A 27,727-nucleotide genomic window follows, 5' to 3' on the forward strand; every position below is an offset into this window, starting at 1 on the left:
AAAATGCTGGTGCCACTTATCAACGCTTCATAAATAGAATGTTCGAAGAACAAATAGGTAAACCAATGGAGGTTTATATTGATGATATGCTAATTAAGTCCCTGCGAGCAGAGGACCATTTGACACATTTGCAGGAGACCTTCAATATACTAAGGAAATACTACATGAAACTCAACCCGGAGAAATGTGCATCCGGGGTCAGTTCAGGTAAGTTCCTCGGCTTTATGGTATCAAATCGGGGGATCAAAATCAACCCCGATAAGATCAAGGCAATCGAAGACATCACAGTCGTGGACAACTTTTAAGGTCGTACAAAGATTAACAGGGCACACAGCCGCCCTAGGCCGATTCATCTCGAGATCTTCAGATAGAAGTCATAGGTTCTTCTCACTGCTCAAAAAGAAGAACAATTTTGCATGGACCCCGGAATGCCAACAAGCATTGGAAGAATTAAAGCGGTACCTCTCGAGCCCGCAACTGCTTCATACTCCGAAAGCGGATGAGCAACTCTACTTGTACTTAGCAGTCTCAAAAATCGGGGTAAGTGGGGTCCTAGTTCGAGAAGAGCAAGGTACGCAATTTCCTATTTACTATGTTAATCGAACTTTAGGTGAGGCCGAGACCCGGTACCCACACTTATAAAAATTAGCGTTTGCCCTAATAAGCGCCTATAGGAAATTAAAACCATATTTTCAGTGTCACCCGATCTGTGTGGTGACTACTTATCCCCTTCGCAATATTTTGCATAAGCCCGAATTTTCGGGCCGATTGGCCAAATAGGCCATCGAGATCAGTGGGTACGATATCAAGTATCGACCCCAAACGGCCATCAAGTCTCAAATCTTAGTGGATTTTGTGACCGACTTTACGCCAGCCCTCGTACCCGAGGTCGAAGAGGAACTATTATTAAAGTCAGGTACATCATCGGGGGTGTGGACCCTCTTCACAAACGGCGCTTCGAACGTGAAGGGGTCCGGGCTAGGCATTGAAGCCACCCATGGGTAATACAATTATACAAGCTAACAAAACTTCCAAGTTAACTAACAATGAGGCCGAGTATGAAGCATGATTGCAGGTCTCGAGCTAGCTAAAGGTTTGGGAGCAGAGGTCATCGAGGCCAAATGTGACTCCCTGCTTATGGTAAACCAAGTTAAAAGAACCTTCGAGGTTCGAGAAGATCGAATGCATAGGTACTTGGACAAACTACAGGTGACTCTATATCGGTTTAAAGAATGGACCCTACAACATGTGCCTTGAGAACAAAACAGCGAGGCCGATGTCCTTGCAAATTTGGGGACATCAGTCGAAGACAACGAGATTAGCTCGGGGACTGTCGTAAAACTTTCAAGGTCAGTAATCGAAGAAGGCCATGCCGAAATCAACTACACAAGTGTGACCTGGGATTGGAGGAACAAATATATCGAGTACCTAAAGAACGGGAAGCTTCCATCGGATCCTAAGGAATCGAGGACTCTACGTACGAAGGCCGCACGATTCACATTGGCCGGAGATGGAACACTATATAGAAGGATGTTCGATGGACCATTGGCAATATGTTTGGGACCAGGAGATACCGACTACGTCCTACGAGAAATCCACAAGGGCACATGTAAAAATAATTCTGGTGTCGAATCATTGGTTCACAAAGTCATCAGAGCAGGATACTATTGGGCCGATATAGAAAATGATACAAAAGAGTTTGTTCGAAAGTGCGACAAATGTCAAAGGTAAGTGCTGATGATTCACCAACCCGGAGAGCAACTCCACTCAGTCTTATCCCTATGGTATTCATAAAATGGGAAATGGATATCGTCGGCCATCTACCATCGGCCCCAGGTAAAGCTAAATTTATCTTGTTTATGACTGACTATTTTTCTAAGTAGGTCGAAGCACATGCTTTCGAGAAAATTAGAGAGAAAGAAGTCATAGACTTCATCCGGGACCACATTATATGCCGATTCGGGATGCCTACCCAGATCGTATGCGACAATGGAAGCAATTTGTCGGCAGCAAAGTGATAAAGTTTCTCGAAGATCACAAAATAAAAAGGATCATGTCGATGCCATATCATCCTAGTGGGAACGGGCAGGCTGAATCGACAAACAAGACCATCATTCAAAATCTAAAGAAAAGATTGAACGACGCTAAGGGAAAATAGAGAGAAATATTTTCCGAAGTCCTTTGGTCGTATCGAACAACGTCAAAATCCAATACGAGGGAAACACCGTTCTCTTTAGTATATGGCACCAAAGTTCTGATCCCGGTTGAAGTCGGAGAACCTAGCATCAGGTTTCGATATACAACGAAAGAGTCAAATCACGAGGCTATGAATACAAGCCTCGAATTGCTAGGTGAAAAACGAGAAACCGCCCTCGTTCGAATGGTCGCACAGAAACAGCGGATCGAAAGGTACTATAATCGAAGAGCCAATCTTCGACACTTTAAAATTGGGAACTTGATTCTAAGGAATGTCACCCTTAATACTCGAGACCCAAATAAAGGAAAACTTGGCCCGAACTGGGAGGGACCGTATCAGGTTCTCGATATCATTGGAAAGGGATCCTACACACTTGGCACGATGAACGGCGAACAATTACCAAACAATTGGAATATATCACTCCTCAAACGATATTACTGCTAAGGTACGACCTTCTCTATTTTCGTTTATATTTTATACTAACCATTTACAGGTGTTTAATCGGAGACACCAAAGGATTCTTCAAACACAAAGTTCTTAGGTCTGAAAGCAAGAGTTGCACTCTTTTTTCTTAGACTGGTTTTTGTCCCAAATGGGGTTTTCCGGCGAGGTTTTTAACGAGGCAACCATGGTGCGTGCTAACTTAGAGTAATTCAACAGTATCCGAGGCTCCTTTACAATCAACCTCGAATACAGGGGGCATCACCCTCTGATAGTTACAAGGAAAATACTCCGTGTCGACATGTCTCGATAGGCAAATGACCAAACAATCAAATGAACCGTGTCCATGTAGATTACTCGAGCCCTAATGGAAAAACATGTATGCATGTATAATCTATTGAAAGAAGTATTTTTCCTTACCAGATGTTCCATGCCTTAGAGAAATTTATACTTTACAATTTCATACTTATGATCTATTGTGAAAACTGGCTTAAGGGCCGATCACAACTAAAGTCCAAACAATTTACCCTATACTCGGGGACTGCTATCTAAAAAGTCAACATGATCGAATTACTAAACCTCGAAATCGTAAGACCTTAAAAAGGCAATCCTCGATTTTATAGGCCACGGCCACGACCACCCCACTCGGGGACTGACACTTCGAATGAGTTTGAAGTATATCAGGGAAACAAGCCTAAGGGGGAAATTCCAAACTAAAAGCTACGGCCAAATTAACACGGTTCGGAGACGTACGAATTTCGTTATAAAACAGGCCTTCAAATATTCTCATAAGCCGGTTAAAAAAGGTAACCCTCGGCTGAATTACTAAGGGTCTCGATAATATCGACCCTCGAAAAATCCTAAGGGGTATCGAATTGTCCGAACTCCCAGACAATTTTGTGCTAAGGCATAACAAAGCAAAGGATTTCGATAACACTAATCCTCGAAAAACCTAATGGGTACAAATTTATCTCGTGCTAAGGCATGACAAATTTTTATGATTAATTTTTCAAGCCGAAAAAGGGGAAAAGCCATTCTTTTGAGGCCATATCGGCCTAATTCAAAAACCTAAGGGCCATTTTATTTTTTGAGTTTGAGAAATCGTCCTTACTCAACTAAAACCTAAGGGATCACTCTACTTTGAGTTCGAGCAAGTACTCAATCGATTTTAAAGACTACACTGGTCTGACTTCAGTCTAGTTGCCTAAAGTCCCAAACTTGTGAGCAAAATCTCCATAAGGCATGAAGGCATGAATAGAATAGAATTTTCACGAGGCAGGAAATAGAATAAAGACAAGTCAAAGTGAAAAAAGATCTTTTATATATACGAAAATATTTACAAGGACCGATCTGGGTCCCGCACAAAAACATCAAAAAGAAAAAGCCTAAGATTCCTAATTTTCCTCAGGGGAAGATTCTTCTCCATCGAGGTCCTCCCCATTCTCGGACCCGCTCTTGCTGCCATTATCATCATCATCGGAAGAGGCCAGTGCTCTAGCATCAGCTTCATGCTCTTTAGCTTTTATTATCTCATCGGTAAGATCGAAACCTCGAGCATGGATCTCCTCGAGAGTTTCCCTCCGAGATTGGCATTTGGCGAGTTCAGCAATCCAATGTGCTCGAGTTTGAGCGGTCTCGGCTGCCAATCTCGCTTGGACTTGAGCGGCTTCTGCATCGGCCCGGTAGACGGTCACGATCGCCTCTGCCATTTCGGCTTCAAATTTGGCCTTTGCAAGTTCGGAAGCCAACCGAGCCTCGAGCTCCTCTATTTTCTTTGTCTGAGCTGAGCTTTTCTCCTTCATGCCTCGAAGATGACTTTCGACCGATGACAATTGGGCTCGAGCAGCCTCTTTTTCAGCGGCAAAGCGGTCCATACTTTCTTTCCACCCCAAGGTCTCCGCCTTCATCATGTTAACCTCCTCGCAGAACTGCTCGATCCTCTCGACCTTCTGCTGTAGCTATGAGATTGAAATGTTAGCCACCGTTCCCGAATCGAGCCCATGAGCTTTTAAGATTTTCATTACTTGCTCTATCAGGTCGGTCTGATCTTGGTAAGCCTTGGCCAACTCGGCTCATAGGTCCTTGATATCCTCTTCTTTTTGCCCACTGGGAAGTTTAAGGGCATTTCTCTCTTCCGTGAGCCCTCGGAGGTCGGCCTCACATCGGCTCAGCTCTACTCGGGACTTTGCAAACGCCTCCTGATGGAGTGCCAAAGCCTATACGGAAAAAAGAACGGAAATTAGACATGAAGAGAAGAAATCAACTAAGTATGATATCGACAAAGGGAGTTGAGACTCACCCGATTCAAGGCTTGTTGAGCCTCATCAAGGAGGCTCGATGCTTCACTCAGGTCGGTAGCATCCTCGACCCCGATAAAGTAACCACGGAAGGGGTCCTCCCCTCCATGGGCCCCGTCTACTTCGGGGAGTCCTCGTAGCTTGGGCCTCCCGAATTGCCTCCTCGAAAAATACAGGGAGAATCGGCGAGTATCCAATATCTATTGCCCCAAGTGAGCCACTTGGGGCGCTCTCCTCGCTGCGAAGGGCCTTGGAGCTAGCCCCTTTAGACATACCCGCCTTTTTCTCATCTAGGCGGGAGGCATCTTCAATCTTCGACGACTCGGGGACTTTGCCCGAGTCCTTTTCCAAGACCCCCTCGGCTCGAGGCGGAATCTCCTCAACCACCACCAACTCAGCGGCCTTTGGGGCCTCGATGGTTTTCTTCACTCTGGCCACCAGTTCCGAGCCATCGTCTTCATCTTCTTCTTCTTCTTTCCTTAGCAGTTGAATCACATCCGCAGGAAGGGCAACAGTGTCTTTCTTCAGCTTACGAACCGGATTCTTCTTAGGCATTGGATCCTCGGAGGTTGAGGTCCTTTTCCTCTTCTTATCCTTCGCCGGCTTCGTAATCGGGGTCGAAGTCTCCTCCTCACTAGACGGGGGCCTCATGACCGCATCCTTGCCCAGGCCTGTACATGAAAAAATTGAATAAGTAGAAGAAGGGCATCTTAATCAAATCATTAAATACACAAAAAGTGGGCTTACCATGATTCTTGGCCTCCCATCGGACCTTTGTTAAATTGCGCCATGAGCGCTCGGCGTATGTAGAGGTCAAGGCTAGGTTCCGAACCCAACTCTCGAGGTCGGGAATAGCACTGGGCAACCAAGCAACCGCTACATCATGGAAAAAACATCAATGAGAAAATACAAAGGAACAAATAATACATGGAAGCTAACAGTGAGACGGTACTTACGATTTATGTTCCATTTCTCAGAAAATGGTATATTCTCGACTGGGATTAGGTCGGAAGTCCTCACTCGAACGAACCGGCCCATCCAGCCTCGATCCTTGTCTTCGTCTATGCTCAAGAACATCACTTTGGTAGCCCGATGTTGGAGTTTTATTAACCTGCCTCGATAGAGGCGGGGGCTATACAATCTGATAAGGTGATCGAGGGTGAAAAGGAGCCCCTCGACTTTGCTCACGAAGAATCAGAGCAAAATAACAATTCGCCAAAAGGAATGATGGATTTGGCCTAGGGTTATTTGATATTGACGGCAAAAATCAACGATGACGGGATCGAGAGGGCCCAACGTGAAAGGGTAAATGTAAACACTTAGAAACCCTTCCACATGGGTGGTGATGTCTTCTTCGGGGGTCGGGATCACCACCTCTTTACCCTCCCAGTTGCAGTCTTTCTTTACCTACTTAAGGTATCGCTCAGCTATCGAGCATATATACCTCGACATTGGCTCGCATCGACCAGGAATCGACGAGGCTTTATCGGTCTTGAAATCGTAGTTTAGCGCGCACCCCCCAGGAATGCATTCCTCAAGACGGGGTTCCACCAGCGTTTTTCCCCCGGGCGGTTGAGAAGATGAAACAGCTTCTTTTTGTGGTACCGTTTTCGATATTTTTGCCATTTTTGTGTAAGTTTGAAGAAGAGGAAGATAATAGAACTTGACGTTTGAGAAAGGATTAACAGCAAAACCTGAAGATTTATAGAAGGGAAGAACTTAAGAGATATAAAAGCTTTGGAGATTAGAAGGAAGTGAAAGTAAAGTTTGAATCAATGAGAAAGGAGTCTATTTATTGGATTCACGGTGACGGTTCAAAGGTACTAGTGGCCGACCACCAACTGACACTCATTAATGACTTGGGGAACTGTACCGACGGGACGTTTCGGTCACTCTCGTCGCTTACGTCACGAGGATGACCTCATGACAGGCCGAGGTAGAAAATCGAAGGCTTAATTCGTTTCTTGTCATTTCACTCCAAAAAACGAGGGGACTATCTGTATACGGTTAAAATCGGGCCCACCCGATTTTACTATTTGACCGAGACCGGGAGGTTGCATCGAAGGACGGCCTCGTAACGGAACAGACTAAATCACGAGGATAAGGTACCGAGTTCAGAATCGAGGTGCCTATCGAGATCGAGACTAGTAGCGATCGAAGCCAAATGAGACAGACATCAAGCAAGATCGAAGATAGCACAATAACAGAAAGGCAAGATATCCGTGACTGGTCGAGAATCATGGCGTAAATCTCGGAACGGATCAAATCAGAAACAGTTAATTAGCTAGTCATGTGATTTTCTTGTGTAATTAGAATTATACCATAAGTGAAATTCCTCTACTATTTAAAGGGGGGTTCTAATCATTTGTAACACACATTGTTCACAGATATCAAAGTAATATAATTCTCTTTCTCGTTTTTACTATTGTTCATCAGCTTGTTATATTTTAATTGTTCTTGCATCAACTAGTTTGAGGGTATCCAAACTCGAGGGATGAGTTCCATTCTAAAACGGGTTTGCTTTACTTTATAGTTTATTTATGTTATTAACCTTCGTATTCATCAATTGGTATTAAGTGAAACCATGTGTCCTTAAAACCACATTATAAGTTTAATTGTTATCCAATTTTAAGGGTAAACAATATTTTTAATTATTTAATTTAACTTATGAATATTCGATTGTTGCTTTTGCAAATTAATAGTAACTATTACTTGTGTACTTAGATTAATTTGATACCTTTGACATATTGCATCTCTTTTCTATTATATATCTTTGCATTTCCCTTTCGTTGTCCAGTTTCCAATTTCTGCACTCATAATTCTTCTTTGGGTCGATCAGTTAGCTGCTATGGCAATAATATCTATCCTCAGTACTAATATTTCAATGCCTAAACAAGTATTGAAACCAAATAGAGAGGTAATTTCAAGCTTCAACATTTAGAAATTTTCTTCAGAATTATATTCTTTTATCGATCTGTGCACTACTGTTTAAAAATTAAAATGCAGCTCAAATATTTTTTTAAAATTTTTTGTTTTTGTTCTTGTCAGGTTGTTATTGTTGAGGAACTTGGTCATGCCAGAGTGCTCACCTTAAATCGGCCTAACCATTTAAAAATTTTAGCAGAGAGAGGTACATTGATGAACAACTAGAATTATTTATTCGAGTTAAGAATATATTACTCTCTCTGTTCAATTCGTGTGGCGTAGTTTGATCACTAGACACAAAGTTAATTAGAGTTTAAGAAAGATAGAAAATCTTTCTAAAAATTTATGGAGATTTATGTGACTATAAAAACATGTCATTAAAGATAAATAATTTTCTAGTATAGAACGACATCATTCTTTTATAACATGCTTGTAAGGAAATATCATTCCTTTGTTAGATATTAATGCTGGGGCAGAAATTTGAGAAATACGAGAAAGATGATGAAGCTGAATTTGTAATCATCAAGGCAAGTATCTATTTTACTTAATATTTGCTTATTTCTCTTGATGTTAAATTTGATTATTTCTTAAAATTATCGTTCATTTTTTTAAATACAAATAGGGAGCTAGTCGTACTTTCTCTGTTGGTGGAGACTTGAAAACATTCTATGATGGTCGAAACACAAGTAATTAGTTCTTAAGTTTACTCTTTTTTACGTTTTCTTTTGTTTATTTGATATGATGATGGTATAAAATCTGAGCTGGAAAAAGGAAATGAGTATTCATATAGCCTCAATTTATTTAGAACTGAGGCGTAGTTATTATATTATTGTTGCTGAATAATGACTACACGTTTTTTTTTTTTCAACGGAATTCTGGCCTTGAAGGTACATATAGAATGTATTGGCTTTGCTACCATATTCATACATACAAGAAACCACATATTGCTCTTGTCCACAAGAATGGCAATGGGTGGAGGTGCTTCTTTGATGGTGCCAATGAAGTTCTCCGTCGTCATTGAGAAGGCGGTTAGTACCAATTAATGCTTATTATAAAGATATTTATCTGTAATTACCTTAACAAGAGTGATCTGATTGTATAAATAGTTCTTAAACTGTATCAACTCTAACGTTTTGTTGAATGGGAAATGGAGGGAAAATAAAATTTTTGAGTAAAATTTTAAGTTTTCCTCTCTTGACAATGAGACATTGTCCCATATTGGAAGAGGAAAAGATTTTTGATGGGTATATATATAATTGCTCTTCTTGTAGCTCTTAAAGAGTTAAGAAGAAAGTAAGCCTCGCGCCGTCGTCGTCGTCGTTCGCTCGGCTCGGCTACGGCTTCGGTCAAATGATTGATTGATTAATTTTTTGGACCAAATTTATTTGTTAATAGTAAATATTAACGTAAGATTATCCGCATTTGTAACAGATATGTTCCAATCCGTGTATTGACCACCAGCTGCAATAGCAGCCGCATAATGTTCTTCTCACCATGGCCAAGTGCTTGCTCCACAAACAAGCTAGTGCATGCTCCACCGTGGACGGTCATTCATCTTCAAAGCTGGCTGCTATATATATGTGCAGCAGCTGTTGAAGAAAGACACAAAACGAAAAACAAAAACACCAACAAAAACTGAAAACGCTCAACTTTGGCTATACATTGCACTCCTTCCTCTCAGCATTTCCATACGATTTTCTGAGTTTCTACTCCTTTGTTCTGCATTATTTTAACTTCAAACAAAGCAACTGTAAGTGTGATTTGCTACCGAACTTTGTGTTCGCTGAAACACTGGGGTTTGAAGTACCGCTACACCAGTGTGTGATTCGTTCTATCCTGGGAGGAGATAATCCATTACCTTAGGTTAGGAGGAGATTAAATTCCTTAAGGATACACTGTGAATTCAGTGGGCTCGAATTAATTACTGTTTCATTACGCTAACTTATATTTTGCAGAATTATTATTTACAAATACAGCAATATTGGCAGGACTAACACTTGCCACTCATCTTGTTCCTTCTGAGGTGATCAGTTCAATCTTCAATTTTCTCTAAGCTTTTCCTTTTCTTCAGAGATTCACCAATAGACCCTCCAAAACATGGTAAGCAACTTCACAATTTCTTTCAAACATTAAAAAAAAATATATATATTACATCAGGCGTGGGTGAGGAGGACAGGAGAAAGGGATGTTGCGCTACTGATAGGGTTTGAACCATCTACGATCAATTGTGGGAGGCATGAATCTCACCAAGTGAAGGGGAGTATTGGAACAACAGTAAAGTTGTCTCTGTATGACCCAGGGGCGTAAATACGTACCTTATGTCAAGTTGTGTCAAGTGACACCATTTCGTCAAAAATATTTTGTCAATATATGTATAGATAATAATAAAAATAAAATTATTTAGTAAAATATAAAAAATGACACTGCTTGTTGTTATAGTGATTTATTTATTTGTTCACTTCTTCAAATATTGACACCACTTACATAAATTCCTGCACGCCACTAGTATGACCTATAGGTAGCAGTCACTAATGCTTGCATTAGGGTAGACTGTCAATATCACAACCCTTGGGGTACGGTTATTCACCGGACCCTGCGTGCATGATGGATGCCTTGTACACCAGACTGCCCTTTATGGACTCGCCAAGTTTATTATTATTATTATTATTATTATTATTATTATTATTAGTCATAGTTTGCCTTGAATTCAGCAATGTTTGAGGATTGTAATTTCTGTTTTTTGATTGAGTACAAGTTTACCAGTAATTCTTACATACTATACATTTTTTTTCTTCAAATGTCAGAAATTATTCCAGCTAGAGAAACGCTTGGTGAGCATAAACAGTGGTGAAGAGGATGCTATTAGATTTGTCATCAATGGATTTTCCACAAATATCCACATAGATGAAAGAAGTATCTTGAACAAGTAATTAATATAATGTATCTAAATTATGATTCTGAACTTTTACACAAATAGCTGGACAAATTCACTGTTTACTTTTTCTAGCCGATATATATAAATTATACATTAATAATATACGATTATAAACATATTATACATGAATTATACATGACTATTTTTTGTTTAAATAGTTGGATAAGCGGCTATTTAGGTTAATTCTTCTTGATGATATTATGAATGACATTTATTTTGTTAATACTCGTGTAGGTTGTCCATAATCAACGAGTGTTTTTCCAAGGATTCTGTGGAGGAGATTGTGGAGTCACTTGTAAGAATTGATTCTTCTAATAAGAGCTAACTCCTAATTTTCTCTAATTTATTTATTTGGTAAAAAATTTTATTCCGTGGAGGAGATTCTGAGCTATTTATTTTAAATTTACATCTCAAACTTTATGTCCAGTTAAATAATGTCACATAAATTGAAACGTGTAGTGATGTGTCTCTTACAGTTTGTTTGGATGGTTGTTACCCATCGTTTTATAATGTATTGTATTATGTTGTATTGTATTGTATTGTATCGTTTTATAAATACAATGTTTGGATAGATTGTATTGTTTGCAGTTAAATAATATTTTGCTGTTTGGTTTGACTGTATGATACTGTACTATAACTGATAAGTTTACTAAAATACCCTCAATTGTTTAAATATTAAATTTATCAATAATTACGCATAAAAATAATTTAAGAAAACCCCTTTCTACTAATTTATCACCAAATATGTCTTAAAAATAGATTAAACAATTAAATCCATGCAAATTCTAACAAAATTAGCAATTTTAGGTTGAAGTTGGAAGCGGCAGAAGTTCTGAAAAAAAAATGGACGAAGATAAAGTAGGTTATAGGCGGGAGATTTGAAGTTAAATATTTTTTTTAAAAAAAGGTAAACGGTAAAATAGAATTATAGAGTAATAAGTTAGGGCATAATTGGAAAGAAAAATAGGAAACAATCCCCACCACACCAAATCGGTTGTTTCAAAAATGGGACTTTTAATTGTTCCGGAACAATGAATTTAACAATACAATACAATCAATTTTAATGAAACAATCAAAACAAACATCATTTTGAGATAACAATACAATACGATACAATGAGTAACAATCATCCAAACAAGCTGTTAGTATGGGCTAGGCTAACCATGGCGCATAGCATAATTTCTTGTTAACTTTAATTTTCAGGAAGACGAGGCAAGAAAAAAAAGAAGGAAATGATTGGATTATTATAGCGCTTAAAAACCTAAAGAAAGCATCTCCAACGGGATTAAAAATAACATTGAGATCAGTAATTAGTCCTTTATATGCATATATGCTATTTCTTCTGTCTCGATTTATGTAAAAGTATTCGAATTTCGAGAGTCAAACAAATACTTTTTTGACTGTGATTCTTTTATATGTCATTCACCAAGCGCATATAAACGAAAAGAAAAGATCTTGCCTTTTTCTCAAATTTCTTTGCCAGATATGAGAAGGAAGGACACAAACACTGTGTGAATGCTTGAGGAGAGAATTCAGGATTACGATGAATATACAACGAACCATAATATCCAGTGATTTCTATGAGGTAATTTTTTCATTTTTTTTAATCAAACTTGATTTTTTATTTTTCATTTAATTTTAAAACTAAATAGAGTTTATTGATTTATTTATAAAGGACATAAGGGCTGTCATCATTGACAAGGATAAGTCTCCAAAGGTATTCTCTTTTCCTCCTTCAATATGTTTAATCTAAACACACAATTAATTTGTCATATACTCTCCACTCCAATGTTGGTAGCTTCATTGACCATACAAGTGTGTATATATAACCATTAGGCTTATCCGACTGAAAATAGCCAATGAATTTTTTTTCAGTACTGAAAATGATAATAAGCAGTTAATGTGTTTATTAGAAAAATTACTGATAAAACGCTTCACTCCCTTCCATTCCAGTGGAACCCTTCAACTCTTAACAATGTGCACGATGATCAGCTCGACTTGATCTTCAAATTCTAGAAGACGATGAATGTAGGTTCAAATTAATTAATTCGTGTTGTTGCACTTTATCCAACAACATATTTTGCATTTTTGAAGAAGATTGTTAAAACTTTAATCTTGCATTTGATTTGATTAACAGGTGGGAAGGAAGTTAAGAAATTCAGGTTATTGTCGTCCATCAACAGCTATTGGAAGTGTTCTTGTGTGATAAACAGCCAAGTATATAGTCTTGATTCTCGTGTACTCATAGGGGCGGAGCTAGCTTGAACGAATGAAAAAATTATACTGTGCAGATAGGTTCAAATTCCAAGTGTGACATTTCCGAATCCCCTTGACATAATGAAAATTTCTAGTAAAGTGACAAAAATTCCCCTGTCGTAGGTTCAAATTTCAAGTGTGACATGTTTTAGCGATACTTCTCAATCAGGTAGAGAGTGTGAAAACAAAAACAGGGAGGAGGTAACATACCCCTTGTCAATAGGGGTAGAATACAACTAATCTTGATAAGCAAGTTACATTTACTAACTACTACCAAATAACAGGGAAAATGAAAAGAGGGGATGTGAACCTAAGCAAGAGTAAGAAGAATCTATATAACAAAAAATGGACAAAACAAAATTCACTTTTCTTCCTTTGTGGATTATATGTTGAAAATGACCTTCCATTCATCCTTGCTGCTGTACAATTGATTGAACTCTTTTAAGAAGAATATGTCTCACTTCTCAGAGTCTCTCGTCGACTATATCTAGCCAAAAAGTTCCAAGCAAGCAAAGCAGCTCCAATGGCAGGTTCCACCTAATTACCAAAGAGTTAGTAAATGAGATGACTAATTGGTTGAGAAACAGTACTAGGCTAAGCGGTAGCACAGTGATGCAATCCTCACAGAACCAGTTAACATTTTGCACGTTCCACGAAAGCTTTTAGGAAGGATTCGACTTATAGGCATCGATAATGTAAAAAACTTTTACACTATCGGTGTATTTTCACCAGTTGTAGCAAGTTACCTATCTTATTTTACGTAACATGATAGCGTAAAAATATTTGTACCCTGTCAGCGTGTAGAAGTTAAACTGTTCGGGGAGATTACACTTACCTTCGGACAAATGGGATGAACACCCGAGAAGTCCTTGTGTATGCAGTTAATCACTTCTCTTCCTATATCCCATTTCTTGTTGGCTTCAAGAACACCCCCAACCATAACAAGAGGAAACGGATCATTTCCGTCTACAGAGAATTCAATTCAAAATCAACTTGTTAGTCACACCTGGGGACAATGTTGCACAAATACTTAGGTAAGACAAGTTTGACAATACATAAAAAGAACATCTAAAAAGAGCTTCTGATAATGAAGTCAATTTTTTCAAGGCTAATCAGTGGTTGGAGGTAATATATACAGAGAGAGTTTACCACAAATACATACAGTCATTTAGATATGAAAGATATCGAACATTTTCATGTGATATAGTCCTATTGCAATGGCTTAACGATTGACAGCATACCTTCACCACACAAGCGTAGTCTTCTAACAACCGCTTTAACACTCGAAGCTAATTCTTGAACCGCATCTCTCAATATCTTATTTGCTACTTCATCACCTCCCTCTGCACAAGACACTACAACTGGAACAAGAGCAGCAATCCGAGCCCAAGATGGATCTGAATAGGTCCACCTGAGAATCAAATGAAAAATTGTTCTGACCCAAAGAGTTCTTCTGAATACACGATTTTAGAGATGAGAAATGATAGACTGATTAATTAAAAAAAAGGATAATATTCTAGATGAGGATAACTCATAATTCAACATGAACATAAGCTTGTAAAGTAACATCATTATGCATGTTTACTACAGCAACTGGTGAATACTTCAAATATTGTTCCTTTGACATCTAAGGTATCAAGTTCAAATGTGTTCCCTCCGCATCTAAAAACAAAAACCAGAAAGAAAAACTCTTAACAATATGAGTAACGAATGCTAGTCCACAAATGAGCATGCATCTTTTCAATAACAAATTTTGACTGTATGAGGTACTATTTTTCATGTCTGAGGCAATAATTTACTTAAAAGGACAACCGACTCATAAGAAAAGTTTATGAGATTACTAATTCAAATTTTGACCAAGTACCCGATAAGCTCATCAGGAGAAGAAAGATCCAGCTTCCGTAGAATATTTGACGTAAGAGCAGTGTATGGACCACGACCGTCATAGGCTCTGACTGCAGCAGTCAATGCCTGTGCAGCTATACCATATCCACTGCATGTGAACAAGAAAAGTACAACAACCAAAAAAAGTTTATAAAGCCGTTGCTGCCAAGGTAAATCGATAGGACAAATTTAGAAAACAAAATATCTCAAAATAAAATGTGGGCTACAGAGCCAGGTAGTTTGAGACAGCATAAACAACTGGAAACTTAAAACGACAATTGTTAATGGAATCTGGTATGAGGTTTGGAAAATGTAACCAAAGACAGTAACTTCCAGTAATAATGCTTTAAGCTTAAATATGAGACAGCAAACTAAGGGAAAAAAATTCAGATGAAAGTGCCCATATCGTTATCTAGTTGTCAGCCAAATATCCCAAATGAAGCATCATTAGCAATACCTTCTATTGGCTCTCATTTCACAGTAGAAAATGGACTTGCAAGGTGTGGGAGAAGAAGCCAAAAGAATGAAATAGCACTTTAACTCATGATAATAAGACGACAAATGTAGTGATGCCGTGACATGTATACCTTCCCCAATCTCCTAATACAGGCCCCGCACCAGCAGCTCGAGCATCTCTCCCATCTTCAGTAAAACCATAAGCAATTGTTCCAGTACCAGCAATAAGGACACACCCATGAAGCTTTCCCATTGTTCCACTTGCAAGAGCTGCCACAGCATCATTCTGAACAAAGAATTGGACATGGCTGGGAAATATCTCTCTAGAAAAAAAATAATGGAAAAAAGTTTAGAAAAATAAAATAAAAAGTGTGTGTAAGTAAATACGAAGTCAAGGAAAAGAAAATCGTGAGCATGATGAATCCAAATAAAGATCAAGGACAGGTACATAAGACAGAGAGAAAAATGTAAGAGAATCTCCAGTCACGACTCACAAGATCTTGTGCCAAATGGTGATTTATAAAGTCAAATCTCCCATTACCAGAAGAACAATGAACGACGCAATGCATCTTCAATGGCTAGAAAAAAGTTTTCATTTAAGATTATATAATCATTTTCTAAACTTCCAACCCTTTCAGACAGACTTAATAGATTTAGGTATTCACCGAAAGCAGTATCTCAATTCTCATCTCTAATTGCACTTTATTTCACCTTGTAGCAGCAGAGGGCACACTATGAACACATCATTTAGAAACTAGCCACTAGTGCTGAACGCATATAGAAAGGAAAGACGATAAGAAAGTATGGATTTCCTAGAGCATACCTAAGCCAGTTAAGTATTCGTTCCTCATCTGTTGGATGGTTGACACCAGAGACAGCCAAACAAACAGCTTGTACACAGAAACGTGTTGAGCCTGCTTTTGAAAGAGCATCAGCCATGACTAGCTCTAGAGCATCCCTCGCGGCGGTTTCTGTAAACAGATATCTATTAGTGACAACTATGGGCAGCAGAGTACTGATCCTTAAATAAGGTAGATGAAAATGGAATGAAAACGAATAACATTTGCCTGTCAGATATATATGGTGCATCTCCTTGATAAAGATAAACCAAGAGAGAAGTACATGTGAAACAATAGTAGTGACACTTCATTCCTCAGTGAATGCAGAGGTTCCATCTACTATAGTGAGTCTAGTGACTACTAGACTAGAGTTAAGTCAAAACGGAGAGGAACAATCGAATCACAAGATGGAAAGAATAGTAGTATTAACTACTATTAAGTAATACTTACTCCTTTCCAATTTAACGTCCCAAAATGTTTGACAGTCATCGAATAATAATTTATTCTAAATAATTTCAGAATATTCAAGAATTCAATTTTGTCCAATCATTTAAATTTTAAACTTTGATACTATGATTTTTTTTTCTCTCTATCAAACTATTTCAGTAATATAATGCACGACCCAGGTTCACATCTTAAACTCTGTATAATGAAAGGAATAATTCATAGCATTGCGAAGTTGCCTTTTTTTTTTCCTGGGTCACAGTAACTTGAAATACTACTAAATTTTAAAGTATTCAGTTTTCTTTCCTTTTTTTTGGTTTTTCCAGTTCTGGTGTTGCTACCTTACCCTATCTTTATTAGCTAGTTCATGTCTTTCAGAGAAATATATATACATCTCCAAGTCCCAATGAAATGAAGTTCTGATTTTTGCTACTTATGATACAGCTCCTTTTTAATTAGTAACACTAGCAGTGCTGTAACACGTAACAGCAACAACAACTACGCCTCAATCCCAAATTAAGTTGGGACGCATGCTTCACCTATATCAATACTACTAAGTTAAAGCATTTAGCTTTCTTTCCTTTTTTGGGTTTTCCAGTTTGGGTTTTGCTACCTTGTCCTATATTTTATCCTGGGGCGAAGCTATGTGTCGCCAAGGGTGGTCAACTGAACTGGGTAAACTATTAACTTGTTACTGATAAAAAAGTAGACGTTGAACCCCCTTGCATAGTCCACTGGCAAAGAGTGTTCAAGTTTTGAACACCCTTATTGAATTTTCTGGCTTCGTCATTGATTTTATCTAATTCATGTCTTTCGGATAAATATATAGTACATCTCTAAATCCCAATGAAAGAAAGTTCTGATTTTTGTTATTTTTGAAACATGTCATTTTGTATTATTATCACTACCAGTGCTGCAACACATAACAACAACAACAACTACTACTACGCCTCAATCCCAAACATGCAAGTAGCCGACGCATGCTTCGTCTATATCAAAATATTTCAGGTTATGTTAAAAGAAAAAGGAAAGGCAAAAAGTGTAAATACCTCCCACACAGTTGTGGTTGGAGCAGCCAGCAACTGCACGTGAGAGGATAGGAGGAGGATCAGGTAGTGAATCAGCAAAAGGGAGGAGAGGCATACAAACACAGACAGTACAAGTTGTATCCCCATCCAATCCTAATATCACTTCTCTCTCTTCACAAAACCCATCTCCTAAAAGCTGCTGCTGCATTTCTTGCTCAAAATCCCATATTTCTCCATTCCTATACCTCTTCATTTTCCAATATTAAGAATATCAAGAATTTCCAGTGAAATTGGTAGGTGAAATGGGAGTTCTTGAATGTGGATAATAAGAAGAGGGAAAGAACCCATTTTTAATTTGATAAAGTAGAAACAGCAGAATAATAGAATATTGGGACGGCAACAAAAAGCCAGAAGCTAGAGTGTGTCAAATTGACGGATGTTTTCGTATTTTATCCAACAAAATCATACGTTAATTAATTAATTTAACTGTTTTGTAAGTTTTGGTTTTCCATACAAGGACTGCAGAGTAAAGAAATCTAAACGCAACTTTGTTTATTGGCCATTTCTCCATTTTCCCTTTTCTCTTTGTATCTTTCTGTTGTTTCATAGTTCCTCTCATCATAGTCATACTCCCTTTTACAATCTTTTGATGATGCAATGCGCTTCTTATGCCTGTTTTTGTTTAAGGCAACTCTCTATATTTTTATTACACTAACACTAATTTTCTTGTTTTTTTAACATGGTGTTGAGATTTACTAATCCAATTAATTCAAATTTTGGACCAAAACTTGAACTGGAGACTTTTGGTTAAATATTTAGGAATCTCATTGGGAGATTTGCACAAATAGTTTATTCTAGAGCCACCGTTTAAATTTTAACTCTATTTAAAATAAGTTGTACAAAAATAGCTTTCGGGTCTAACGTATAGGTGTCAAACGGGTTGGGTTGACCCGGTTTCGGATCGGTCCATACTGGTTTTAGCCCGTACAGGACCGGTAGGTAGGGGGCCGGGCAGGGCTGGGTTGGGACGGAGAACGAATTGTGCTGGGTAGAATAGAGGTACCGGTTAATCGGATCGGTCAGAACCAGTACTGTCAAATCAAATTCGAACTGGTTAACCGGACCGGTTCAATGATTGTAAATCAATTTTTTTTTAATATAGTTGGCAACGGTCAGCTGTCATTTTAACCGTTGCCCAACGGCTATTTTACAAGAATAGCCTTTTTGGGCATTTATTTTCAAAAATAACACTTTTAGTATTTACTAATTTAGCTCTTTAAAAAACTATAAATATAACCCCCCCCCCCCCCCCCCAAATATTCTTCATTTCTTCACTCATCTCTCAATTCTCAAATCCAAATTCTCAATTGTCATTCTCTCATTCTTCATCTAAATTGCAATCAACTATTTGGCTCTCATTTTTTTTTGTAATTTTATTTATGGTATTATTTGAAGTTTGAACTTTGAACAATTGACGTTTCTTCGTGGTAACGTCAAAGTTGCGAAATTCAATTTCAAAACTTCAAAAATTATCAATTGTTCTATTTATTGCAGAATTTGGTGCACTCCTTCCAACTCGTTCTCTTATTTAATATTTTATTTGCATATTTCATTTTTATTAGTAGTTAAATTTTTACAATATGTTTAATATTGCAAAAAGAGTTTGTAATAAGGATGCTAATCGGGGTAATCGGAAAAATAGAAAAAGAGGTACTATATCAACTTCTAATAGTAATTTAAATGATTTTACACGTCTGAAATATCACCTGATAATAATATAGATTATGAATAATTACATGAAGATTTCGGTATAGAAGATAATGAATTAGAAATTGAAGATGAGACACCACGTATACCTAGTAGTGTTGGAGTTTGTAGCAGGGGTGGTAATCGTGGCACTAGTAGTAGACCACTTGTAGCCCCGACTAGTAATCGGAGAAGGAGAAGTAAAGTTTGAAAATATTTTGAGGAAATAGAGAATTCTGATAGAGTTAGATACAAAATTTCTAAAGATGATTTTAAACATAAGATTGGAGGAAGTTTGGGGGGTTGGGACACTTAATAGACATATGAGAATTACTCATCCTATAGAATGGGGCTCTGATTTAGATGAAAATCAAGGAACTCTAAACCCTAGTATTGAAAGACTTATGAAATATGATAAAATGAAGGATCGTGAGGAGTTAGCAAAAATGATTGCTTTGTGTTGTCTACCTTTTTCTTTTGTTTCTTCATCATATCTTATTATGTATATTCAAAGGATTTATAATCCTTTATTTAAAAGTATCCCTAGAAGTATTTGTAGATCTGATATCTTTAGACTTCATGAACAATATCAGACATACATACGTTATTTGTTTAACCATCTTCTTTGTAGAGTTTCTTTAACTTCTGATATTGGACATGATGTTAATAGAAATGATTATTTTACATGTCATTGAATAGATGGTAATTATTGTATGCAAAAACGTATTATCACTTTTAAATATGATAAAAATCAAAGTCATACTGGTATTTTTATAAGTACTACTATTTGCGAAATTGTTGCATTTTACAATTTTAATAAAAAAAGTATTGTGTATGTCTTTTGATAGTGCTTCTAACAATAATACCACTATTTCAATATTAAGACTATATTTGAAACCACCACTTGACGAAATTTTTCATGTTAGGTGTACATGTCATGTTTGTAATTTAATTGTTAAAAGTGGTTTTGATTTATTTTCGACTGAGATTACTCATGTTAGAAGAGCAACTGATGTTATTCAAGGAAAAAATAGATAATCTAGAATTAGGAAATTTAAGACTAAGTATACCGAACATAACCTTAACACCAGATTCATGTCCGATGAAATTATTACTAGATGGAATTATACATACTTATTTTTAAAATGTTGCTACAAATATAGATTGTCGATAACTGAAGTTGCTAATACTCATTGTACTGATCCAAACCGTATGTTAACAACTAATACTTGGGAGGCCATTAATGATGTTGTTAAATTTTTACATAAATTTTATACATCTACTATTGAGTTTTCTGGAGCATATTACCCTATTGTTACTATGACTTTAGTACATATAGCTGAAATTTCTTTTTTATTCTCTGAATTTAAGATGAAAGAAAAATACAAGGACGTTGTTGGAAAAATGCAAGCAAAATTCAAAAAATATTTCTTTCCAATTCCTCTTATTTACTTAATTGGTATTGTTTTAAATACTTCTATTAAGATGTCTAATTGTCACCAATTAATTAATATTTTATATACTTATATGGAGATCAGACAAACTGAAACCCCAGATATATATTGTTGTATGAACAAGCTAAATGATTATTTACAATAATTATATAATTATTATGTAAATATAATTGATGATGCCGCTATTAACGTAGTCAATGTTAATTTTATTATGCATTGTACTACTTCTACTGCATCTGCTACTATGGATAAAAATGAAGGCCTTGATGGTTATAATATTTGGTCTACATTTCCTTTCACTCAAACCAGTAGCAGGAATATTGATGAACTTCAATTCTACTTGCAAAAGCAAACAGAGCCGCGCACAAAGGAATTTTTACCGTTGGGATGGTGGCATGAGAATAAAAAGTAATTTCTTGCTCTTTCGGCTATGGATCGGGATGTGCTAAATGTGCCAATTTCAACTGTTGCATCAGAGAGTGCATTTAGTCAAGCAAGACAACAACTATGAGACACTCGTCACTCATTGTGAAACAATGCTTTGGAAGTTTTAGTATGTTTCAAAGATTGGATTAGATTGGAACGAAGAAATCAGGAACGTGAAGATGTTGATAAACCAGAAGACGATAAACTTGGAGATATATTAACACACAGTGGCACATCTGAATTTAACACTCCAGAAGATGGCCAAGAAGTTCATATTGATTATGAAGAACTTACTAAGGCAATGCAAAACCTTTGAAGTTCTTGATTTATATTTAATAATTCAAATTTGAATTTACTATTTTTTCTTTAATTTAGTTGTTGTAAAATGTAAACTTTAATTTGCAAGTTTGAATTAAAAAAAGAACTTGCAAATTATAAGTTAAAGTTTTTTCCATCTTCAGTGTATTATCTTAAATTCTTAATGAAATATTCAAATATAAGAATTTTAAAGAATTTAAAATTTATGCAAACACTCTTTTTATAAGATTTTTTTTATATTTTACATTTTTACTTTATCTTAATTTAAATTACGATAGTTATACAAAAATTAAAATACACTACAAAAAAAATGGCCCGGCCCAGCCCCTTAGACCCGGAACCATTCCGGTTTAAATTTTCACCGGCCAGGCACGGAACTGATAAAATCGGTATTTGGAAATCGATAACCGATCGGTCTCCTTTTCTAATAACCCGGCCCACCCCTTGACACCCATAGTCTAAAGTTAGAGTTCAATTCCTAACGGATGCCAAAAGACTTGTCTTGTCACAACTCATTGCGGAGCACCGGGAATTTAGTATAAAAACCACTAAAGTTCCTGACAGATGAGCTTGCCTTAAGTCCTACCGAATCATCAAAAATTTAGTACATATGTCTTGGCAGATCGCAAAAAGTTTCTAATGGATGGGCTTGACACAAATCCCAACGAATCACTAGGAGTTCAGTACAAAATGTGTCATAATTTTATAACAAATTGTAGACATATAAAATTTATTAAGTTTAATCCATATAAAATTTGGATGAGTCCGGAACCAAAGTATGGTCTTTTTGGACTCAAATGACAAAAATAGGTAAAAAAAAATAGACTACCATTTTATATATAATGCGGTTACGGTTATTCGCCGCGCTATACCTTAACGACACGTTTGTCCATTCAGGTCTTACGAAATATTTGTTCGTTAAGTTATTTTGCATTTTGTCATAATGTCCGATGATCGAAAAATTAGGGTTTCATTATATTTGGAGGGGGGTTGTGGTGGAGAATAACTCAGTACGCTATAGTTGTTCTCCACAGTGTCATGTTAAGTTGCCACTTACAATTGAGTATGATAGATTGGTATAGTTGTTATGTTAAAAAAAGAGTGTGAACAAACGTTCGATTAATATTAAAGTAACCGGAAGATATCTGCATTCTGTTACTCCGCAAGGGGTTTCTTGTTATGTTGAGTTTAACATCGAAGACGATATAACTCTGGCAGATTTTTTGAGGACTCCGGATGAACACTGGGAACTTCTTATGATAAAAATATTAGAAATGTACGTCAAGGCTGAAGACATTCGCAATATTGAGGTTCTGCAAAATATGGATATCCCTCAATCATCGGGTGATTTTTTTATACAAATAGTAAACCCTAGTCCTAACAAATATAAAAAAAATAGTCCTAAACATATATGGAGAACAACTAGTTATACTATGGACCACCGATGCTTCACCTCTAGTTACACCATGGACCACACCGATGCTTCACCATCATAAAATATATATAACATATATACGCCTAATACCTTCCCTCAATTATTGCATGCGGATTACAAATGCCCAACTTGCATAAGAGAGAAACATATTGAGATTTTCCCAATGCCTTCGTAAAGAATTGCCAATTGCTAATGTGAAGACACAAAGCTGGTACGAATGTTCTCATTTACTATCTTGTCATGAATCCAGTTAAATATGTTTGGTTATTTCATGAAAGACTGGATTTTTGATTTTGTGGAATGTTGCTTGACCGTCATAATGAAGACGAATAGGAGAATTGCAAGTCACTCCTTGACTAGACAAAATTTATTTTAGCCATTTCAGCTCACAGACAACTCCCCAGTATCAGGCTGCAGTAGCCCATCCAGTTGGGGTAGTTCAACCAGTTGTTGCACCATAGGCCGGTGATAGGCTTGCTTTGTCTTCTGAGACTTTGTTGAGGTTGGAAAAGTTTACCAAGCTATTTCCAATCCATTTCAGTGGTACACCTTCTAAGGACCCACAGGATTTTCTTGACTGCTGCTATGAAGTATTGCAGAACATGGGGATAGTCGAAAGCAATGGGGTTGATTTTGCTATATTTCAGATGACTGATTCCACCAAAAGGTGGTGGAAAGATTATGTATTTACTAGACCAGTTGGTTCGCCTGCACTTACTTGGGAGCAGTTCTCACGGCTATTTCTAGAGAAGTTCCTCCCTATCACAATGAGAGAGGATTACCGCAAGCAGTTTGAGCGTCTCCAGTAGGGCAATATGTCAGTCACTCAATATGTGACCCGTTTTGTGGATCTAGACCGTCATGCTCTTCTTCTGCTTCCTACCGAGAAAGAGAGAGAGGGTGAGGAGGTTCATTGATGGACTCGTTCAACCTATCAAGCTACAGATGGCCAAGGAGACCGGGAGTGAGATTTCTTTTCAGATGGCTGCTAATGTCACCAGGCGGATCGAGATGGTTCTTTCACAGGAGAGAGGGCCAGTGTCAGATAAGAGGCCCCATCATTCCGGTAATTTCAGAGGTGCCTCGTCTAGAGGCAGGAGTACTTATGGTAAGGGTCATCCTCTCAGGCCATTTTATTCAGCACTTCAGACTTCTCACGGTGCTTCACGGAGTCAAGGTCCTTATGTTCCTTACCTTGGACAGCTAGCATTTAGTGCACATTCAGCTCCTATTAGTGCACCACCACTCCAGAGTCACTATGGCAGTTATCCGACACGGCCGGGTCAGCTTCAGTTTCATCAACCACGATAGTAGGATGGGTGTTATGAGTGTGGAAACATTGGTCACATCAGGAGGCATTGCCTTAGGTTGTCGAGCAGCAGATCTCAGCAGGATTCTCGTGCCATCATTCCGGCATCGGTTGCTCCACCACCCGCCCGACCAGCTAGGGGTAGGGGTCAGATAGTTAGAGGTAGAGGTCAGGTTGTTAGAGGTAGAAGACAACCAGTTAGAGGCCGTCACATAGATGTAGCTCCGAGTTGTGGGGCCCAGTCCTAATTTTATGCTTTTCCAGCTAGGTCTGAAGTCGAGTCATCTGATGACGTGATCACAGGTATTGTTCCAGTTTGCCATAGAGATGCTTCAGTTTTATTTGATCCATGATCTACTTATTCCTATATGTCCTCCTACTTTGCTTCATATTTGGTTATACCTCTTGATTCTTTGAGAGCTTCTGTGCACGTGTCCACACTGGTGAGGTATTCTATCATTGTAGATCATGTCTATCGTTCGTATGTGGTTACTATTGGGAGTCTTGAGACTAGCGTGGATCTGATACTTCTTGATATGGTAGATTTTGATGCCATCTTGGGTATGGATTGGTTGTCGCCTTATCATGTTATATTGGATTGTCACGCCAAAACGGTGACCTTTGCCATGCCGGGGTTGCCTCGATTAGAGTGAAAAGGGATTCCTAGTCATTCTACCAGCAGGGTTATTTCTTATATGAAGGCTCGGCATATGGTCGAGAAGGGGTGTCTAGCCTATTTGGCTTATATTCGCAATCCCAGTGCGGATGTTCCTTCTATGGACTCAGTACAAGTTGTTCGCGAATTTTCGAAAGTATTTCCTATAGATTTTCCAGGGATGCCACCTTACAGAGATATTGACTTCTGTATTGATTTGGCTCCGGGCATTCAGCCCATTTCAATTCCACCATACCATATGGCCCCGCCGGAGTTCAAGAATTGAAGGAGCAGTTACAAGACTTGCTTGATCAGGGATCCATTAGACCTAGCATCTCGCCCTGGAGTGCACCAGTGTTGTTTATAAAGAAGAAAGATTGTTCAACGCGGATATGTATAGATTATCGGCAGTTGATTAAGGCTACTATCGAGAAAAAGTATATGTTACCAAGAATTGATGACTTATTCGATCAGGTTCAGGGTGCCAAGGTATTTTCGAAGATTGACTTGAGGTCTGGCTATCATCAGTTGAAGATTAGGGCATATGATGTCCCTAGGACAGCTTTTCGGACTCGGTATGGACATTATGAATTTCTAGTGATGTCATTTGGGCTGACAAATGCCCCAACATCATTTATGGATTTGATGAACCAGGTGTTCAAGCCCTATCTGGATTACTTTGTGGTTGTATTCATTGACGACATCTTGATTTACTCCAGCAGTCGAGAGAAGCATGAGCAACATCTTCCGACTGTGCTTCAGACTTTGAAGAATAATCAGTTATATGCTCAAAATGCGAATTTTGATTAGACTCAGTTACCCTTTTTGGGCATGTTGTAACGACAAAAGGCATAAAAGTGGATCCTAAGAAGATTAAGGCAGTTCAGAATTGTCCTAGACCTACTTCAGCTACAGAGATCCGGAGTTTTCTGGGTTTGGCAGGTTACTATCGTCGGTTTATGGAGGGGTTTTCATCTATAGCATCTCTATTGACCAAATTGACCTAGAAGGGTTCCACATTCATATGGTAAGACGAGTGTGAGTTGAGCTTTTAGAAGCTCAAGACTGCTTTGCCTACGGCGCCAGTATTGGTATTACCCACAGGTTCAGGATCTTAGCCAAATCATGATCTTTAATATGAGTCTCACCTCAATTTCTCTAACACATGGAGGATGTGCGGATAATGACATTTATTTAGTTATGCAACTCCACGGAATCAATTAAGTCACAATCCCTATGATATACGCTTACACGCCCGTCACCTAGCGTGTGTGTCATCTCCAAACAATTCATACAACATGTAATTCATGGATTCATACCCTCAGAACCAAGTTTAGAAGTGTTACTTACCTCAAACCGTGTAATTATTTATTCCGCGATACCTGATCACGCCCAACTATGCCTTATAAAAAGGACTAAGCGGTCATTGCAAATATATTCTGGCTAATAAGTCCGGAGTCGAATCCCACAGGGAATTAACCTATCAAACACAGCTACTAGACTCGCACGAACTCACGCAATCAATCTTCAGAAATATTTAAGTGACAATCTGGATGTTTACTAACTAAATATTACGTAATGCAAGTGCAACAATTAATAACTAACTACTACGGTTTGTAGACAAGAATTGGAATGATCTAAGGTTATGATTTCCCCTATTGTCGGAATCCTTTTCGCTGCGCCTTCTATAAATTTGCCTAAGTCTTCTCTATCGATCAAGAGCACTCTGACTGTCTTAACTCTCTCCTGAGTAATTACCACAATTTACTAGATATATTATCTCGAATTATGCTAGCTGGCATTAATTACGGCTCACTCGGATCGCATCAAGGTTTCGTTATCCCTAATCCCACCTTTAAACCCTTCATATTGATCCCTCGTATACGTTAGGAGTGATGTTGTTCAATAACTACCTAAATATGCACTCTCTCCCAAGTAATACACACTAAATAGGCACAGTCAATTGAGGTCCCTTCAATCAACAACAATAATAATATAGTTGAACAAATATAGAAAATACTACGACAAATCTATATTAACATAACATGAAAATCATCTTCCAATAGGTTCCATCAAAATCCTAGATTAGAAGTTTAGCTACTCATACTCATAGTCACAATATCCAAAGTATTTTGCGTAATTAAATTACAAAGTAAGGATAAAGGGATGTAGAAATCGATGAGTCTAACTCCCAACGGTTGTTCCACGAGCTATCCTTGCCTCCGGTTGCAAAAGTCCTCAAAAGTGGCATTTTCAGGTCTATTTATATGTGTAGGAAAAGAACTAAATGTGTAGGCCAAGTCCTAGTCAAACCAGGAGACGAAATAAGTCTTTAAAACTCGGAATGTGCACGCCCAGACCTGGCCTCGCGAGGCCTACCGCTAGCTTGAGCTCGCCCCAGGCCTGGCGTCGCCATCCCCAAAGCCTGGTAGACCTCGTTTTACCCTTCACCTGGCCTGCTCTAACGCGTGCTAAAGTCCTGGCATCGCCTGCTCTAACTCCCACTTTAGGCCTGGCTTCGCCAGCTTCCTCGTTTGTAGGCTGCTCACTTCTTTCTTTCTTCTTTTCAGCTGTTTTCGAGCACACTTTAGACTTTAAGTATTCCTTTTGCTCTACTTTCATCTTCAATTCACCTACACATAAAATAGACTCTATAACGCACAATTAAAGTGTAGTTTATCA

At 38.0% G+C, this 27,727-nt stretch overlaps 1 protein-coding gene, 1 long non-coding RNA gene and 1 pseudogene across 2 annotated transcripts; 2 read left to right on the forward strand and 1 right to left on the reverse strand.

Annotated features, from left to right (window-relative positions):
- The first annotated feature begins 7,711 nt into the window (after nucleotides 1–7,711).
- LOC117277023 (uncharacterized) lies at nucleotides 7,712–10,231 on the forward strand. Its single transcript, XR_011409477.1, has 4 exons — nucleotides 7,712–7,852; nucleotides 7,984–8,391; nucleotides 8,487–8,888; nucleotides 9,292–10,231. It is a non-coding gene; the product is annotated as an uncharacterized lncRNA (long non-coding RNA).
- A 46-nt stretch (nucleotides 10,232–10,277) lies between these two features.
- LOC108945351 (3-hydroxyisobutyryl-CoA hydrolase-like protein 5) lies at nucleotides 10,278–13,097 on the forward strand (annotated as a pseudogene).
- Nucleotides 13,098–13,230: 133 nt separating this feature from the next.
- LOC104097359 (uncharacterized) lies at nucleotides 13,231–18,143 on the reverse strand. Its single transcript, XM_009603917.4, has 7 exons — nucleotides 17,724–18,143; nucleotides 16,215–16,362; nucleotides 15,523–15,714; nucleotides 14,916–15,044; nucleotides 14,293–14,462; nucleotides 13,887–14,017; nucleotides 13,231–13,588 (listed from the first exon to the last, which is right to left on the reverse strand). The coding sequence occupies exons 1-7, from the start codon at nucleotides 17,953–17,955 to the stop codon at nucleotides 13,493–13,495; spliced, it is 1,098 nt and encodes a 365-aa protein (XP_009602212.1). The 5' UTR covers nucleotides 17,956–18,143; the 3' UTR covers nucleotides 13,231–13,492.
- Between the last annotated feature and the right edge of the window lie 9,584 nt (nucleotides 18,144–27,727).

Source organism: Nicotiana tomentosiformis, chromosome 7 (genome assembly GCF_000390325.3).
Source record: "Nicotiana tomentosiformis chromosome 7, ASM39032v3, whole genome shotgun sequence".
Classification (NCBI taxonomy): Eukaryota; Viridiplantae; Streptophyta; class Magnoliopsida; order Solanales; family Solanaceae; genus Nicotiana; species Nicotiana tomentosiformis.